Below are 16907 nucleotides of genomic sequence, written 5' to 3'. Positions count from 1 at the left end.
TGTCTTTACAAAAGGGATATGTTCACTGACCTGAGGAAGAGAGAAACAATTTAACTAATATAATTGTGGCACCACAAAAATAATCCATGTTCATCACCTTGGAATATAGGTAGCTCTATGTTTATAACAATATATATTTATTGTTTTTACTTGTATTGTAATGTGTCCTTTAATGTAAAGTCTTCAGTTAGATTGGTGATGTAATAATTAAAAACTTGCTAGCATAGTAATAATTTAACAGTCTCAGAAACACACTTTCCAAACATTTTAAAAATACCTTCTGATTTATATCAGGAGATTGCAGGTGAGTTCTGTTTTGGTTCTGTCACCAGTAGATGTGGGGGTTTTATACTATCTAACATGTCTCAGGAGCCCTGCTGTTGCGTATACACTGAACACTGCAAGAAAAGAGGAATTTCCTGGATAAATCTGACATGTGAAATTTTATTGAAACTTAAGGTTTACGACCCGTGTACAAAAATTTCCCAAGCAAGTGTGCTGAGTCCTGTACACGACCACACACTTGAGATGCACTGAGATATTCGGATACAGGATATTTCTGATTGCACACTAGACATGTTCAGAGATTTCCAGTACACCAGGCCTCATAAAAACTAACCATGGTTTTATAGTAAAAATGTATACTATATGTTTTTGGCAGTTGGACTGCCATTTGTATAACGACAGTTTAACTACAAATAAGCTACCACGTAAAACTATAGTTAGTGTACCATGGTTAATTTATGGTTACCATGGTAAGTACAATAATCATGTTTTTTATGTACCATGGTTAATCTCGTAATTAAGGGAGCAAGCATTGTCACTTTTTAAAACATTATCCTATGGTCTTCTGATTTTTTGGGGGGGGGAGCTCGAAAGGGGTCTCGCCCAGGGTGTATTTCAATGTAGAACCGCCACTGACAGTTAGGCTACACTACGGTCATTAGTCCTGTCCCCTACGCGGCTTACACCACAATCAAATAAATCTCACTCCCTGATATTTTGTGATGCCATAATCCATTAAAACCATAGGCGGAAATTGTGGAATTATAAAATAGAATTAAAATATGTGTATTGAAAATAATATAATTATAAAAATTAAACTAATTGTGTAAGTAGTAAAACAATACAAATGCAAACAGAGCTACAACAAAAAAGTTGTTTTGCTTTGCCTCACATTGCTTTGGTCTACTGCCTGCTCCCCTTTTACCTCACCACCACCGACACACACACACACACACAGTCCAGTGCGAGAAAACAACGTGTTTCAGTAGTTGTGGAACTCCATAAGTCAAGCTTACTTTATTCACATTAAACATCGGATGATGTGATTATTTCCTCTTTAATATAGATGATGCAGAGTAGTGATGGGATTTATGGCTCTTTGAGGGGATCCGGATCTTCGCGATCCGTTCCTTTCAAAGAGCCGTTCAAAAGAATGGCTCTTTTGGCTCTTTTTAAATATTTAGTCAGTTTTAAGAAGCCAGCTTGGGGGCATCTCAGTTTATCCTGGAAATAATCACTGGGAGGTATTATGAGGTGAGATTTGTAGTCAAATAATTAAAGCTCAGATATCACACACCAATATCTGAGTTTGAATTATTCTGAAATATTGATTATTACCTCATTTCTCATGTGTGGACTATATTCCATAGGGTTGCACAAATCCCTCTGCTTAGACAGTGACATCATTATTTTGATTTACCTTTAGTACAAAGTGTGTGTGTGTGTGTGTGTGTGTTTGTGTGTGTAAAACTATGCTGACTTATGTTATTCATACAATACCTACTCACAAATAAACATAAAAAACAAAGCCGGCTGCAATGAAGCTCTGTGCAAAACAGCTTTTACTACAAACACTTCCACACAAGAACATTTTGATAGAAAACTATTTTTTTTTTAAAGTAGATAAAATTAGAATAAATAAAATGGAAATGTCTACATACTACATACTATTACTACTGTAAACTTTGCAAACAGGACATCAGCCCCTTCAAGTCAATGAACAATAACAAAGTGGGCTGCAATGAATGTCTGTGGAAAACAGCTTTTAGTGAAACATTTCTATACAAGTACAGTATCACAAAAGAACATTTTTAATAAATTTTAAAATAAGTTTTAAATGAACACAAAATGCAATGTAAATGCATGCACAACTAATAACTAATATCATCACGCTATAAAGGGTTGGCCTGCGCTGGGTGCGCCCCTCCCCCTATTCTGTTCTGTCTCCTGGAGGAGCTCATTTGTATGAATCTGTGTGAAACACGCATAGGAAAAAAGAACGATAGAAAGAACGGCTCCTCTCCAGTCGCGACTCGGCTCCCATCGTTCATGTTTATGAGCCGTTCAAAAGAATCGGTTCGTTCGCGAACGTCACAACTCTAATGCAGAGTCGTTAATAAATCGTGTCCAAAAATATTATTGCGTACCAATTTACTTTTGTCACCGATGTAGACTGCGCTGTTAGTGATTATAACGTTTACCCTTGTTTTATACAGGTGTTTACCTAGCTTGTGTAATAACATCTTACACACACCCATAGTGTAAACATATAAAAGTATTGTAAGTTAGATTAGACTAGTGCGGATGCACATTTCGATTTTCCCACGTTCACTATGATTTAGTCGGTTTCAGTGGCGGCTCGTCAGGTGAGGCACAGTTTGCCCCAAATTTTAAAGTGAAAATTAGGAAGATTTAATGTTAATAAAATTCAATATTCATTTCAGTTCATGTCTCAGAATGTGTATATTTTTGTTTTTAATTTCACAGTTGTAATACCATTACATGAAAGCTCCGTTTTTCTTTCGCAAATGTGCCGAATCTACTGATGTAATTACAACCGCTAAGTGTAAGAGAAGGGGAGGGGGAGGCCAGGGAATCAATCAGCATCGAGTGTTCATTTTCAGCGCTTAGGAGTGCTGAGAAAAGTAACATCATAGAGGATGCTAGCCACCCTTCTGGAATATCAACCAACCATCATAGTGACATAAATTAGGTGCTATTATTTTGAACCTGGTTTTATACAGCCTATGGTTTGAACGTCTTTCGGAGCGGCTGGGCTGATAATTTACCAAGTATTTATAATGATTAGCGATATTGAATATATTTTCATTACAGTTTCTAACTAAAAGCAGCCAAAAAGCCATTTTAAAGTGGTTAAGCAAATAATAATAATAACAATCGGCAGGGATCCCCAGACCAATACAATTAGTTTGCCTCCTCTATTTTAAAATCCATGAGCCGCCACTGGTTGGTTTATTTCATTGAATATAGTTAATCTAATATAACATCATACTACGAGTGCAGTTGTTCTCCAGATATTAGCATAACAAATGTGATTTAGATTTTTATACAAATTTAATAAACAAGAAGTTAATATTTAGTGCATTTTAGGCACCATATTGACTGTTTTAGCTTTATTTCACCATTAGTGGAGAGGAGGATCTTGGGCCAGAGGCGAACGTTAAATCTCAATCCCTCACCCTGGCCCCAGGTGGAGATCACCACTCGCCGTCCCAGCTCACTGACGTAGAAAGATTACAGGCTGAATTTGACGACGGCTCAGTCCATTTCTGTGTGGATTACCGCAAGGTGAATGCTGTGTTGAAATTCGATGCGTATCCAATGCCGCGGGTTGACGAGTTGCTTGATCTGCTCGCCACGGCTCGTTTTTATTTGACATCGGACCTAACGAAGGGATGTTGGCAGATTCCCTTGTCTCATTATAAAGCAAAAGAAATCCCAGAGAAAAATTCAGCTGCCATGGATGAATGATAATATTCAAAAACTGATGAAAAGGAGAGACATTGCCTTGAAAACTTTTATTAAGACCCGAAGGGGGACTGATTTGAAACTATTTAAATGTTTGCGTAACAAGTTGTCAAAGAACTTAGAATGTCTAAATCAAATGATTATATTCAAGCTCTAACAGAGGCTAAAGGGAACGGCAAATTAATGGGGAAACAAATAAACAGCCTACTAAATCCAAAAGGTAATGCCACCCAAACAAAATATCTACTTAAAATGGGTGGACACACCATCAATGATAATGCACAAGTTGCTAATGAATTCAATACATTTTTCATACAATCTGTTAACAACCTAGCGTCAAGCTTTCCATGCTGTAACAATATAGGCCTAACAAAAGTAGACCTGCTTGAAGGTCAAGATAACTCATTCCAGCCTAGTGGCCAGTTGGGCCAGCCCAGTTGGTGAGACAGCTGTTTTCAAAGCTATACAGGACCTAAACACCACCTTCTCAAAATATATTTTTAATTTAGATACAGCTTTTCTTAAAAATATAGCAGCATTCTGGTCCAGCCTCTCACCAAACTTGTTAATATTTCCATTAAATCAGGACAATTCCCAGATGGGTGGAAAAATGCTCTAGTAACATCGATTTTTATATCAGGAGATGACAAAATGTCTCGTAACTATAGACCTATCAGTCTTCTCCCAGCTTTGTCCAAAGTTTTAGAGAAGATTGTTTCAGGACAACTCATGCACTATCTTGAGACAAACCAGTAACTCAGTCCTATGCAATTTGGATTCAGGCACAACCATTCCACAGAATCTGCAAACTGTATATTAACTGAAAATATCAAACAATCACTTGACCAGTGAAATGTAGCTGGTGCTGTGTTTCTAGATTTTAAAAAAAAAGCATTCGATACAGTAAATCACAACATATCAATTTCAAAACTAAAGAAGGTCAATTTATCCAAAAAAAACATTGTCCTGGTTTGAATCATATGTAAAGGGCCGTGCACAGTGTGTAACATTATCCAGAGAAACAAATGTAAATGATAAATCCCCTGATATGTTTGTACTGGCTACTGTATACAGTACACCATACAGACTTTATTAAAGAGTTTGGTGATTTTACATCCGAGTTATTTCTGGCTGCAGATAAAGTTTTAATAGTTGGTGATTTTAATATCCATGTTTATAATGAAAAAGATGCATTGCGATCAGCATTTATAGACATTCTGAACTCTATTGGGGTTAGACAACACGGTTCAGGACCTACTAAATCATCCTCTATATTTAATACTGTCACATGGAATTGATGTTGATAGTGTTGAAATTATGCAGCCAAGTGATGATATCTCAGATCATTATTTAGTTTTCATATAGCCAAAATTGTAAATTCTACTTCTTGTTACAAGTATAGAAGAATTATCACTTCTACCACAAAAGACTGCGTTTTAAGTTATCTTCCTGATGTATCCGAATTCCTTAGCATATCCAAAACCTCAGATCAACTTGATGATGTAACAGAAACTATGGACTCTCTCTTTTCTAGCATTTTAAATACAGTTGCTCCTTTACGCTTAAGGAAGGTTAAGGAAACCAGTATGACACCATGGTATAATGAGCACACTTGCACCCTATTATTCAATACAGTGGCTAAATTAACGAAAAATAAAGCCTCAACAAGTGTTCCGAACTTCACAGCTGTAATGAATTTATTGTCTGACTAAAATCGATACTATTAGAGATAAAATTGCAACCATTCAGCCGTCAGCTACAGTATCGCATCAGACAGTGCACTATAGACCCCCTGAGGAACAGTTCCACTCATGTTCTACTATAGGAGAGGAAGAATTGTATAAACTTGTTAAAACATCTAAACCAACAACATACCAACCCTATACCATCTAAGCTCCTAAAAGAGGTGCTTCGAGAAGTCATAGATCCTCTTCTGGCTATTATTAATTCCTCATTGTCATTAGGATATGTCCCCAAAACCTTCAAACTGGCTGTTATTAAGCCTCTCATCAAAAAACACAACTTGACCCCAAAGAACTAGTTAATTATAGACCAATCTCAAATCTCCCTTTTCTGTCCAAGATACTAGAAAAGGTGGTATCCTCACAATTATATTCCTTCCTAGAGAAAAATGGTATATGTGAGGATTTCCAATCAGGATTAAGACTGTATCATAATACTGAGACTGCTCTCCTTAGAGTTACAAATGACCTGCTCTTATCATCTGATCGTGGTTGTATCTCTCTATTAGTTTTATTGGATCTTAGTGCTGCGTTTAACACAATTGACCACAACATTCTTTTGCATAGACTTGAACACTTTGTTGGCATTAATGAAAGTGCATTAGAATGGTTTAAATCATACTTATATGACCGCCATTAGTTCGTAGCAGTGAATGAAGATGTATCATATCGATCACAAGTGCAGTATGGAGTACCTCAAGGCTCAGTACTAGGGCCACTACTCTTCACGCTTTATATGTTACCCTTGGGAGATATCATCAGGAAACATGTTGTTAGCTTTCACTGTTATGCTGATGATACTCAGCTCTATATTTCTTCGCGGCCCTGTGAAACACACCAATTTGAAAAACTAATGGAATGCATAGTCAATATAAAAAAACTGGATGACGAGTAATTTTGTACTGCTAAATTCAGAAAAAAACAGAGGTGTTAATTATAGGACCTAAAAACTCTGCATGTAATAACCTAGAACACTGTCTAACACTTGATGCCTGCTCTGTCAATGCTTCGTCATCAGTTAGGAACTTAGGTGTGCTATTTGATGGCAATCTTTCCTTAGAAAGCCACGTTTCTAGCATTTGTAAAACTGCATTTTTCCATCTCAAAAATATATCTAAATTACGGCCTATGCTCTCAGTGTCAAATGCAGGCATGTTAATCCATGCATTTATGACCTTAAGAATAGATTATTGTAATGCTTTATTGGGTGGTTGTTCTGCATGCTTAGTAAACAAACTACAGCTAGCCCAAAATGCAGCAGCAAGAGTTCTTACTATACCACCCGATGTACTTGCTACATCATTAGAAGAATGACATCCACACTAATATTATTCTGTTTCTCTCTTTTTCCGAGGTCACCGTAGCCACCAGATCCAGTCTGTATCCAGATCAGAGGGTCACTGCTGTCACCCGGATCCAGTACGTATCCAGACCAGATAGAAAGGACCCCTACATCCCAGAAAGACAGCGGAGACCAAGACAACTAGAGCCCCAGATACAGATCCTTTGTAAAAACCTTGTCTGAGATGACCACCAGGACAAGACTACATGAAACTCACTTTGCTGCAGCCTGGAATTGAACTACTGGTTTCGTCTGGTCAGAGGAGAACTGGCCCCCCAACTGAGCCTGGTTTCTCCCAAGGTTTTTTTTCTCCAATCTGTCACCAATGGAGTTTCGGTTCCTTGCCGCTGTCGCCTCTGGCTTGCTTAGTTGGGGTCACTTCATCTACAGCTATATCATTGCCTTGATTGCAAATGAATGCACAGACACTATTTAAACTGAACAGAGATGACATCACTGAATTCAATGATGAACTGCCTTTAACTATCATTTTGCATTATTGAGACACTGTTTCCCAAATTAATGTTGTTCAGTTGCTTTGACGCAATGTATTTTGTTTAAAGCACTATATAAATAAAGGTGATTGAATGATTGATTGAAGAACCGCATTCAGGGCTTAATGCTAAATAAGTTTTCTACTGGTCCAGTTTGGCCAGTGGTTTTAAGCCCTTACAATCAAAATCAGTGTCTTAACACTTGTACACAGATCTGTAAAACACATAGGTTGCATAATGATATGCTCAAGTTAAAAACTTAAAATATGTACTTGAAAAGAAAAAAGGATGACTTTGAATAGCATAACTGTAAAATTGTGAGGAAGAGCTGATCAGGTCTTGCACATATATTTCCTGGTCTGAAAATGACTTCCTGCTTAAACAGGAAGTAATGGATACCAAAAAAGATAAAAGTAAATGTATGTGTAAGGAGAATGTATGTGTGTGAGAAAGAGTAGAAATGTATGTATGTGAAAGGAAAATGTATGTGTGTGAGAGTAGAAATATATGTATGTGAAAGGAGAATGTATGTGCGTGAGAGAGAGTAGAAATGTATGTTTGTGTAAGGAGAATGTATGTGTGTGAAAGCAAGACTATATGTATGTGTAAGGAGAATGTAAGTGTGTGAAAGCAAGAATATATGTATGTGAATGGAGAATGTGTGTGTGTGAAAGCAAGAATATATGTATGTGAATGGAGAATGTATGTGTGTGAGAGTGCCAGAATGAATTATGGCTTGTACGGCCCCTCATACTAATGGAATTATTTTACACACATTTTTGGGAAAGTTACTTTGAACTTGTAATGGATTATAGCTTACAAATTACCCTATTTAAAATCTAAAAGGTAGTGTAACTATTTCAATTTCTTTAACCCTCTGGGGTCTAAGGGTATTTTTGGGGCCTGGAGAAGTTTTGTCATGCCCTGACATTTGTGCTTTTTTTAGTTTCTTATACACATCTAAATGGCTAAAGTCTAATCTCTCTGTAATCAGTACAAACTTGGCTATTATATAATAATAAGGCAATAAAACACATGCAGAACAATGGTTCCCGGGATTTTTGAGGACTGGAGCTTGTAGCCTAGAATTTTTCTTTCTCAATTATCTGAAAATCATCTTGTTTACTCACTTACAGAAAACAATATATTGATTTAAATTTTCTAAGACATTTTTTGTTGGTAAAAGTCATATGTGAGTAGGAATCAACTATCATAAATATCATTGTGATTTAAAACTGAGAAGACAAAGGCCTGCATAATGAGCTGCATAATGAGCCTTTCAGTCATCTGTGCCACTGAGAGGGAGGAGTTGCAAGAAAGAATGTGAGGACAAAATAAATCTATATAATTTTATGTTTGTAGTTTATTTAGAATATTGAAAGAAAAGCATTGTTTGTTAAATTTGTTACAGTTACATTTATTTATTACATTTATATTATTTACATCAAGCTTTTTAATTGTATAGTATTGTATATTGTTATTAAAACTTCATAATATTTCACTTGGTTGGAACTGGAGTCTGCAGGATGATAGCTCTTCAGAAGAAGGATTGGAGATCCTGTTCTGTCATTTAACCCAACCCCAGGACATCTATAAATATGTGCAAAACACTATATTTAAATAGAAACATGAATTATCCTCACTAGTTTTATAGTTTTTATATATTGTTGTATTCATAGCCAATGTTCGAAAAACTTGACAATATGGTAGTGAGTAGAAAAATGACTGAACGGAGCATTATGCTATTGTAATACTGATTTTTTTTCCCCAAGGATTGCAGTTTAGTTTTTATAAACCTACATTTCTTTTTTTTTTTTTTTTTTTAGAATAGCAAATATAAATTGAATCAGAGCGGTTTTATTTGACATTAACATTGACTTAGTGCACCTGAATGCAAGAAAACATCACCCAAAATTAACAACTTTGTTCCAAACACCTTTGTGTTCTTTTACTTCATTTAATTCCTAAGAACAAGTTTAAATATGGTAAAATCAAAAGGCTTATTTTCCAGAAAAAATGTCCATGAAATAAATCTACTCAAATATAAATGGTCACAATCATTCTGGAATACAAAATAATAAAAGTTTTAATTTGATACAATCTTCACTAAGAGATTTACACTTGTTTTTTGAAAAACAGTCTAATAACTTGCTGTCGTACTTGTTTCAAATTTACACCATAAATAATCGGATTTAAAATTGGTGGCATGAGTAAGAATTCCAGGGCCATAAAATTACGCACACCTTGTGGCAAATTCTTTGAGCCATAACGACTGTACAGTACATCAAATAACAATGCAGTAGTCACATTGATCAGTGAGAGCAAATGTGGTACACATGTTTGTATGAATTTTTTTCTGCCCTCTATTGACTTCCTGCACATTTTAATCAAGTAAATGTATGAGCAAAATATAAATACTGCGTGTCCAAAGTATGTAAGAATAACAATGTACCCAAATACATTATTTAATGTTGTAGAAAAACATGAAAGTTTTGCAACTGCCCAAATCTCACAGTATAACTTTTCAACAGTAGAGCCACATAAAGTGAGTCTAGCAACTAATATAATTAGAACAGACATGCACAACATTGGAGTCAGCCAGCAGAAAAGGATACACTGAAGAACTCTCTGACTAGTCATTATTGAATGATACCCCAGTGGTCTGCATATTGCCACATACCTGTCATATGCCATAACTGTTAATGTTGAAAAGTCACATAAAGCAGATGAATAAATGACAAAGATCTGACTCATACATCCAACATAAGAAATCACATGATCATATGATAACAAATCATACATGAATTTAGGGTAGAATCCAGCGGTGCCAAAAAGTCCATTTACACATAAATTACAGATAAACAGATACATTGGCTTGTGAAATTTCTTATATGAGATTATAGTGAAAATTACTGTTACATTACAAAAGACCATCAAGGGAAAAAACAGTGCAGTTAAAGAAAAAAACACATATCTGTTTTCCATTGTTTCATTGAGACCGTAGAGTGTAAATACTAGGACACTGGACTCATTCTCCAGTTGTGGCTGAATCTGGAATAATATTAGCCTATTATGTAGATTTTTGTTGTTGTTATTAAATTATTTGAAAACTAATTAGACATAGAAGGATGTGTTAGCTTGAATGGTCAAGGTGTTTAACTAGGAATCATGTAGATGTAATGATAATAATCATCATCTAATTTAAGAATGCATTGCTTTTAATAGTTATAATTCTGTTACATGGAAACTTACCATGTTCTCTCTAGGCTTGTTTCCTGCAGTATTTTGTTAAGGACTGATTTGATTTGGTTTATGTATGGACATTGGTCTCATGCTAATGCTAATTGCCATGACCACAAAAACTGAAAACAGTTTTAACAAGCTCTCTAAAGGCTTTTTTTTCTCTCTCTTAAGTCAAAATCACTCAATCTATGCATCTAAGTAGATTTAGATAAATTATCTATTTAAATAATTTTTGTCATTCATATTTCTGCCAATACATTAGTTCCAAGACTACATACAATGTGAAATTTGATACAATTATTTACAAAATTTACTTAATGCTATATTAATATTTTCTGTTTCTGTTATGTTGTCAGCTCACACTTTCTTCACTAACTGGCTTACAATACACAGTAAAAGCCAGAGTGTTAAATTAACACTGCTCGGGGCATACAGTATATGGTCCCACTCTAAAAGAGTGTTAGGGAGCTTTTACACTTGGCTCGTTTGCTGCGGTCCGAGCCCGAGTACGATTGTTCCCGACGCTGCCCAGCGTTGGTCTGCTTTCACACCCAATAGTTGTTTCGAACACAAGTTCGTTTGCAGTCAATTAACGTCATCGCAAACGCACAAGGAAAATGCATGGAGAACACAACGCGACTGAGCATAGTTGTAACTTTTTTGTTATTTTGGTGCTATTGTGCACAGCACAGTTAACGACAACTGCGTTAATATTCATTGCTTGGTGTAATCCAGCACATATCAATGTTCCCTTGCCACTCATGGATTTTGTGTGTTGAGGAAATGATGATATTGACACTGTTACACATGTAAATGTTACGCATTTGCTGGATATTTTACTTCCTTACCAAGTGCGCACCACAGTCTGTGCTGCTACCACATTCACACAAACTGTGCCACAGTTTGAGAACAACTGAACTCAGACCATCTTCTCCAAGTAATCTCGGGTTCGGTAAACCAGTGCGCACCAGGGACCGATGACATCGTTCACATTAGTGATTTTTCATGCGAAACGAGCCCTGTTCTGCACTAAACTGCCATTTTGAAAGCCCCCCGAAAAATTACAATGACGCAGTGTTAATATTCATGAGATAATTATGTGATTAATTAAGTGCTGATTGATCATAAGTGATGAGCACCTGATGTTAACGAGCAGAATAACTGAAGAAAAAAAGAAAAACAAAGTACTACTGATTTTAACCACAGCCTTAAAATAAATCATCTGAAATAAAAGATATTAAATCATTCAAAATCTCAGCAGATGATTAATCATCTCCACAAACAGCATCACCAACTTTACGCATTACTAACCAGTTTGAATTGTGTGTGTCGGACTTCCGGTTTAGTAATGTGGTGTTGAGACGCACGGTGTCGAAGCTCCGCATTATTTCATGTGATCTCTTCAGAATACACCCTACTTTATCAGCACTTCGTATTAATTTAATCCCTCTTGTATGCTTGAAAAATCCCGCCTTCGGAATATTACACTTAAAATGAGCAAGTCTACGAGGACGGGAGGTAAACAACAGTCTCAAGTTCAATATGCACAGGCCTCTCAAGAAAGCAGCAAAATGGCGGAAAACGAGTCCATATCTGCACAGCTCACAATCGAATCTCTAGTCAAAGAGCTCGAAAGATTCAGAAAAGACATGACTGGGGAGTTCGTTGCACTTCTAAATAGTTCTCTGGAACCAATTCGATCTTCAATTGAGTCGATCGGCACGACCCTGACCACACAGGCAGTAACCATAAGCGAGATGGAATCGGGTCTCTCAGACCATAGCGACCGAATAGCTCAGCTCGAGCATGATGTAAGCGCTGTTCAATCAAAACTGACGACAATGGAAAAGGAAAACGCAGTGCTTAAAGCTAGCGTAGAGGATCTGATTTCTCGCTCGAAGTGCCATAACATACGAGTGGTGGGCCTCCCTGAGGGCCTTGAGGGAAAAAACGCAAGAGAGTTCATGACCAACTTGCTTTCTGAACTCCTCGGTGACTCCCTTACAGAACCACCTGAGCTGGATCGTGCCCACCGTAGCTTGCGGCCCAGACCTCGCGCAGAGGAATCTCCGCGTCCGCTGATCATCAGATTTCACCGATACATCGTGATGAGTTGGGCTAAATCCCACAAAGACATGTCTTACAAGGGCCACAAAATCAAGATTTACGAGGACTTCAGCACCGAGGTGGCGAAGAAACGAGCGGCTTTCAACAAGGTCAAGAGCCTACTCTATCAGAAAGGAGTGCGTTTTGGAATGCTGTACCCTGCTCGCCTTCGAGTGAGTCGTAACGGCGTGGAACGGATCTTTGATTCCCCTGAGGCAGCGGAGACGTTTTACCATCAAAACTTTCCTAATTAGGTCGTGGACTAATACCTGTGTCCGAACTGGGATGGTAAATTCATCCGGTACAAGCTGCTGTAAGTAATTTAAGGACAGCATTGAGCTCTCACTGTACTTACGGTTTGTCTTGTAGGAAAATTAGTCTGCCACACTACGAGTGCATTTGTCTGTTTTATTTAGATGTTATTCACGCATCCCCAAATTATACATTTAATTTAACCATTGTATAGTTATTTGGTTGATGATTTTTAATGTCATACCTCCTGATCCATGTTGGTAATGCCGTCTTGTGGCAGATCGCTTACATAACTTGCCAACTTTTACCTTTTTTTTTTTTTGAATGTTTTCTGATCATCTACTTTTTATTATTATTATTATTATTATATTGTTTTTGTTTTATAGTTTTTCGACAGATATCTATGCCTTGATAGCTGCTTTGGGTGTATATCTAACTTTTAGGGGTTGACAGTTCTACGTGGTTAATCGGTTGTGTGAATCGTTGTTCTGGCTACTCCTCATGTTCAAAAAGACGAGCATCAGAGTTGTAAGTATAAGATTCCTTTTTTGTTTTTTTATATATTTTTTTTTCTCGCCCTTTCCACACCCTTAATCTATGCGTCTCAGACTTTTTCCTTTTTCTCTTAGATCCTCACGATAATAAATGATTAGTCCTAAAGTGAACACAGAGGGGTTGGATGGTCATAATGTCAAATTTGTTACTTGGAATGTTAGGGGTCTAGGTGGTCAAATTAAAAGGTAAAGGGTGTTCTCACACTTAAAGAGTTTGTCTACGGATATTGTTTTCTTACAGGAGACTCACCTCAGGGTTAGTAATCATGTAAGACTACGTAAACCATGGATTGGTCAAGTTTTTCATTCAAACTTTAATAGTAAATCTAGAGGCACCGCAATTGTAATACACAAACGTATAAAGTTTGTCCCACACAAACGTAATATCTGATCCTGATGGGCGCTACGTGATAGTATCCAGAATTTTATACCAAACACCTGTTATATTAGTTAGCGTTTATGCCCCTAACTTTGATAACCCTGCTTTTATGACCTCGCTCTTTTCCCATCTTCCAAATCTGGATACCCATCGCCTTATTTTAGGTGGGGATCTTAATTGCACAATTAACCCAAGTTTGGACCGCTCACAGCCCAAGTCATCGGCTCCTGTGTCAATGTCCAGATCCTTCTCATTTCTAGCAGATCAGACAGGATGCGTAGACCCTTGGCGCTTTCTTAATCCAACTGCAAAAGAGTTTTCGTTTTTTTCAAATGTTCATCATGTTTATTCACGTATTGATTATTTTTTTATTGACAAGGCTCTCCTATCTCAAGTTAAATCTACAGAATATTCAGCGATAATTATCTCAGACCATGCCCCACACATTTTAGACCTCTCTTTCTCACAAAACTTGTGTAGACATGCTGGAGGCTGGAAGCTCATAAAATATGAGCTCGCAAATATATACAGTTTCAGTACATACCACATAGAGACGTCGTTGCTGATGCTGCTCTTGTTAAATTTCAGCCTCTGGATCTGATTCTGGATCATAAATATACGCTGAATCTGACTGTTAGCCATGGTTTGTTTTGGATGGTTTTTTCTTCACAGTAATGTCACAGCTTCCAAACGCTCTCAACGCAAAAGCCTACTGGCGCTCGTGATTCTTTAGCTCCACCCACACGTCACGCCTCCAGCTGGTCGTGTTTTTCCGGTAAAAATCGGTACAGACTATCTTTCTCTTATGAATATAATAAAACTAAAGGCTTTTTGGAGTTATGAAGGATGCAGTGGTTGCACTTTATTTTACAGTACGTGTACTAACATGTAGTTATAGTGTACTTACAGTTTATTTATCTAAGAAAGTTCTGGTAACACAAGGTAACTACATGGGGTAGGGTTAGGTTTAGGGGTAGGTTCAGGGTTAGTACCTAGTTATTACATAGTTATTGTAATTACTATAATAAGTACATAGTATGTAAATGAGGAACAGGAATGTAAAATAAAGTGCTACCGATGCAGTACTACTCTATAGGTACTCAAGATTAACAGGATATTGGACTTCCGGGTGTGCTCATGGAGTAGTTGGTCGCATTGAAACCTCTCTCCCACTTTAACCTTGAAAATCCCGTTTGAACTCGCTATTGTATTTGTTATTTAAAAAAAAAATAATATATGAGAGGGAGAAGAAGCACACTAGGCCACAAAAGATCGATAAAAATTCCCAAAGCCCAGGATAAAAGTGCCTCAGCCGCAAAAGCTAACACCCAACCGGACCAAGCTAGCAACATCACGGCTGGCGCGGGAACGGGGAGCCTCGGGGTAAACATAAACGCAGACGTTGCCGGTGTACTCAAGGCAATAGAGGACTTAAAATCAGATCTAAAAGGAGACAATGCCAAGCTCAAACAGGATATTGGCCAACTGGGACAAGAAATCAACGGTAAACTGGACAATATTGCAACCGACGTACAAGGCCTATCACAGCGGATGGAAGAGGCAGAGGCCTGCGTGAGCCAGGTGGAGGGCTGGGCAGAGGAGGCGACTGAGGCGCTGTGCACCTGTCTTGAACAGCAGAGGAAACTCCAGATCAAAGTGCTTGATTTAGAATCACGATCCAGAAGAAATAACATGCGTGTCTTTGGGGTGCCAGAAGGACAAGAGGGGGATTCTGTAACGCAGTTTATTGAGAAGTTTTTGCGGAGCCAGCTACAACTACCGGAGGATTTTAACTTTAAAATACAACGCGCACATCGGGCTCTTGCAAGTAAACCCCCGCCTGGTGCATCGCCGAGGGCTGTAATTGTAAACTTTCTGGAGTTTTCTACGAAAGAAATGAACTTGAGGGAAGTGTGGAAAAAAGGCAAGATACAGGTGGGCACCACACTTGTACACTTCGACCATGATTACGCACCCGAGATTGTTAAGAGGCGCAGAGAATATAACGCCATTAAAAAAATACTCAAGGATAAAGGCATACGTTTCCAAACGCCGTTCACTAACATGAGGATTCATTGGGAGACAGGCGTACGCACATACTCCAGCGCTCAGGAAGCTTATAAGAAGTTGAAGAGACGCGGATTCCAAGGAGGGAACAACGCAGAGGCTTGTCTTCGGGAGCTATTGGGCTGGCAACCGGCGAGCAGCAGCGGCGGGCCTGTCGTGGCGCTCAGAGCGAAGGCCAAGTTGCAAGAATTCCAGAGGGAACAATCCTGATTAAAAAGGAGCAGGGCATCGAGCTACAACGCAATGTTTTTCAGGCCAGGGCTTGATAATCTAATACGTGGGAGAGGTCACACTTTATCATTTACGTTGGACTAATAGGATGGACATGTTTTTACATACAGACACAACTACCGTCTTTTTCGGGGCCTCTCGTTTAGAGAGACTTAACCCTTGACCTGCCAACGGGGTTACATGGGAGGAGGAAGAATCCTCTTCTCGTTTGGAAGTCAGTTCATTAAGGTTAATTTTTGTTATTGTTCAATGTGTGTTTTTAGGGGCCGCTATATCATGTAAGGGATTTTGTTATTATAACAGTGTCTTGTGATTTAAAAATTGCTTCTTTGAATGTAAATGGCTTGAGTAGTCCAGTGAAAAGAAAAAGGGTCCTAGCTAAATTGAGAAAAGATGGGATACAAGTAGCTTTTCTACAGGAGACGCATATGTCCATATGTGATAAATTTAAAACATTAGGGTATTCAAATACATTTCATAGCTGGTGTAAAAATAGTAGGAAAAGGGGGGTGGCTACTCTAATTTCCAACTCTTTAAACTTTGAGTGAATTTCAGGAAATGCCGATAAAGAAGGCAGATGTATTATTATAAAAGGGAGAATTGATAATGTTGTAGTTACGTTTGCTAACATTTACGTTCCACCAGAAAGTGACAGGAGATTTTTAAAAATGCTTTTTGATACAATAATTTCAGTAAGTGAGGGGATTTTAGTTTGTGCTGGTG

The 16907-nt window shown here is 37.7% G+C and overlaps 1 protein-coding gene across 1 annotated transcript; it reads right to left on the bottom strand.

The window, feature by feature from the left end:
- Positions 1-9467: 9467 nt before the first annotated feature.
- On the bottom strand, positions 9468-11194 carry LOC113114607 (olfactory receptor 52K1-like). The gene is made up of 2 exons (XM_026281481.1): positions 11147-11194; positions 9468-10403 (listed from the first exon to the last, which is right to left on the bottom strand). Exons 1-2 carry the CDS (start codon positions 11192-11194, stop codon positions 9468-9470), a joined length of 984 nt encoding a protein of 327 aa, XP_026137266.1.
- Positions 11195-16907: the final 5713 nt, after the last annotated feature.

This window comes from Carassius auratus, chromosome 15 (genome assembly GCF_003368295.1).
Source record: "Carassius auratus strain Wakin chromosome 15, ASM336829v1, whole genome shotgun sequence".
In the NCBI taxonomy this organism is placed as follows: domain Eukaryota; kingdom Metazoa; phylum Chordata; class Actinopteri; order Cypriniformes; family Cyprinidae; genus Carassius; species Carassius auratus.
Note: the sequence above shows the minus strand (reverse complement) of the source record. Positions and strands in the feature narration are given on the sequence as shown.

Bases quoted from the DNA above. Each gene is read 5' to 3' on its own strand.
- LOC113114607 (XM_026281481.1), bottom strand. From the start codon at position 11,194: ATGACGTTAATTGACTGCAAACGAACTTGTGTTCGAAACAACTATTGG. The intron at 10,404-11,146 runs GTGTGAAAGCAG...ATATTATTCCAG, and splicing joins GTGTTCGAAACAACTATTGG to ATTCAGCCACAACTGGAGAA.